At 27.3% G+C, this 1,843-nt stretch overlaps 1 protein-coding gene across 2 annotated transcripts in view; it reads left to right on the plus strand.

Annotated features, from left to right (window-relative positions):
* The window catches only part of LOC117174421 (protein seele), a 9,480-nt gene extending 8,504 nt beyond the window's left edge, over positions 1-976 (plus strand). For both annotated transcript variants that reach the window (XM_033363530.1, XM_033363531.1), the window contains 2 exons: positions 215-421; positions 524-976. In XM_033363530.1, the coding sequence (XP_033219421.1) occupies positions 215-421; positions 524-733 (417 nt within the window). In that variant the 3' untranslated portion in view covers positions 734-976. The remainder of the gene's footprint in view (positions 1-214; positions 422-523) is intronic.
* Positions 977-1,843: the final 867 nt, after the last annotated feature.

Genomic DNA, 1,843 nt, shown 5'->3' on the forward strand with positions numbered 1-1,843 from the left:
TATTTACAAAAAAAGTTCTTAGGTTCAAAAAAACATTCAGTGAACTGAAAAACTGTGGTCGGTAATATAGGTATTTAGCTGTGTCACATGCCCTTAAAGGATGTTTAGAATAAACGTCATGAATCAAAATAAATGTTCGCGTTCAGCGGCAAACATGAAAATGTTACTTTTATTTGACCGGGAAATTAATGAATAAATCATTATTTTGAATCAGGTCCCACTAGCATCATCGGAAATACACATTTCCGAAACCCTGGACAAAGTCTGTGCAAAATTCGACAACTACATAAGAGCCACTCACAAATCGTCAGGACGTTTGACTCTTTTGAATCTTTTTGCTCCTGCCGGTGGAATGAATCCAGACATGAGTAAAGTCGAAATTATTCAAGACGAGGATTTAAACAAGAGTCTCCGATTCTTGGTAAGTTAAATTATGATTTTTTTCTCAATTCGCGAATAACTTTCCTAAAAATTCAAATAATTCGAAAATTTAATCCAATTTTAACACTTTAATTTTTTTCAGTGTGAATTAATTGTAGAGGAATTCGAAGAGTCAATCATATCGGGTTTCCAAACCGGATCACCGAATGTTCGCGGCCAAATTTGTACTGAAGAGGCCAAATTTTGCGACGATGATGTAGTTTATGAAGAGAAGGATCTAGAAAATGAGGAACAGAGTTCGGAAAATAATGAAGAAGAGAGTTCGGACAGTAGTGACAAAACAGAACTGTAAATTTATAGTGAAATGTGTGTTTTTAGGTACTTATTTAAAGGGTAACACCACTCTGGCGGCACAAAAAAAAACCTAATTTTCACGATTTTTCTTTCGGAGAGCATGAAAAAAGTAATAGGATTTATTTAGCACGTATTGAACTACGTAAAAAAAATTATTATCGTTTTGATAAAAAATAGCGGTGTCAGAGCCAATCTTGAAAATCGTCTTTTTTTTTAAATACCTTCACGGGAGGACGGTTTTCTCACAAAGAAAAAAAAACTTTTAAAGTTTTTTTTAACATTTTGTAAGGTTTTTTTTATTACAAAAGATTTCTGAAAAATGTATAAATCGATACGAAATATTTTTAAAGTTTTCCTAAAATTTTGTACAAATCATGCAAGACAAGAATTCTTATTAATTTATATAACCTTAAAGAAAATAAACACCGAAACATGGGAAAAAAAATTTTTTGTAATAAAAATAATTTTTTTCTTTCTTTATTAAAAAAACTTTTTTGTTTAAAAATTCATCTCTTTCAGTAGAAATTAAATATTCAAACAAAAAAAAATTAAAATTGCGACTGTCTGGAACAAAAAAAAATAATTATATGAAACTACGTTTTTTTGTCATTTATTTTAGTGGACGATTTTCTCGTAAAGGGAAAAAAACTTTTGAAGTTTTTTTTTTAACATTTTGAAAGTTTTTTTTTTTATTACAAAAGATTTCTGAAAAATTCAAAAATCGATACGAAATATTTTTAAAGTTTTCTTAAAATTTTGTACAAATCATGCAAGACAAAGAATTCTTATTGATTTATGTAACCTCAAAGAAAATAAACACCGATAAATGAAAAAAATTATTTTGTAAGCAAAGTAATTTTTTTATTTCTTTATTGAAAAATCTTTTTTGTTTAAAAATTCATCTTTTTCAGTAGAAATTAAATATTAAAAAAAAGACGGTTTTATCGTAAAGGAAAAAAAAACTAGTGAAGTTTTTAAAACATTTTGTAAGGTTTTTAAGATAAGCCAATTTTTTTTAAGATTCCTGGGAATAATTAAAAAGATTTAAAAACATTACTAAAGATTTCTGAAAAATTCAAAAACCGATATGGAATATTTTTAAAGTTTT

This window comes from Belonocnema kinseyi, chromosome 6 (assembly GCF_010883055.1).
Source record: "Belonocnema kinseyi isolate 2016_QV_RU_SX_M_011 chromosome 6, B_treatae_v1, whole genome shotgun sequence".
NCBI lineage: Eukaryota > Metazoa > Arthropoda > Insecta > Hymenoptera > Cynipidae > Belonocnema > Belonocnema kinseyi.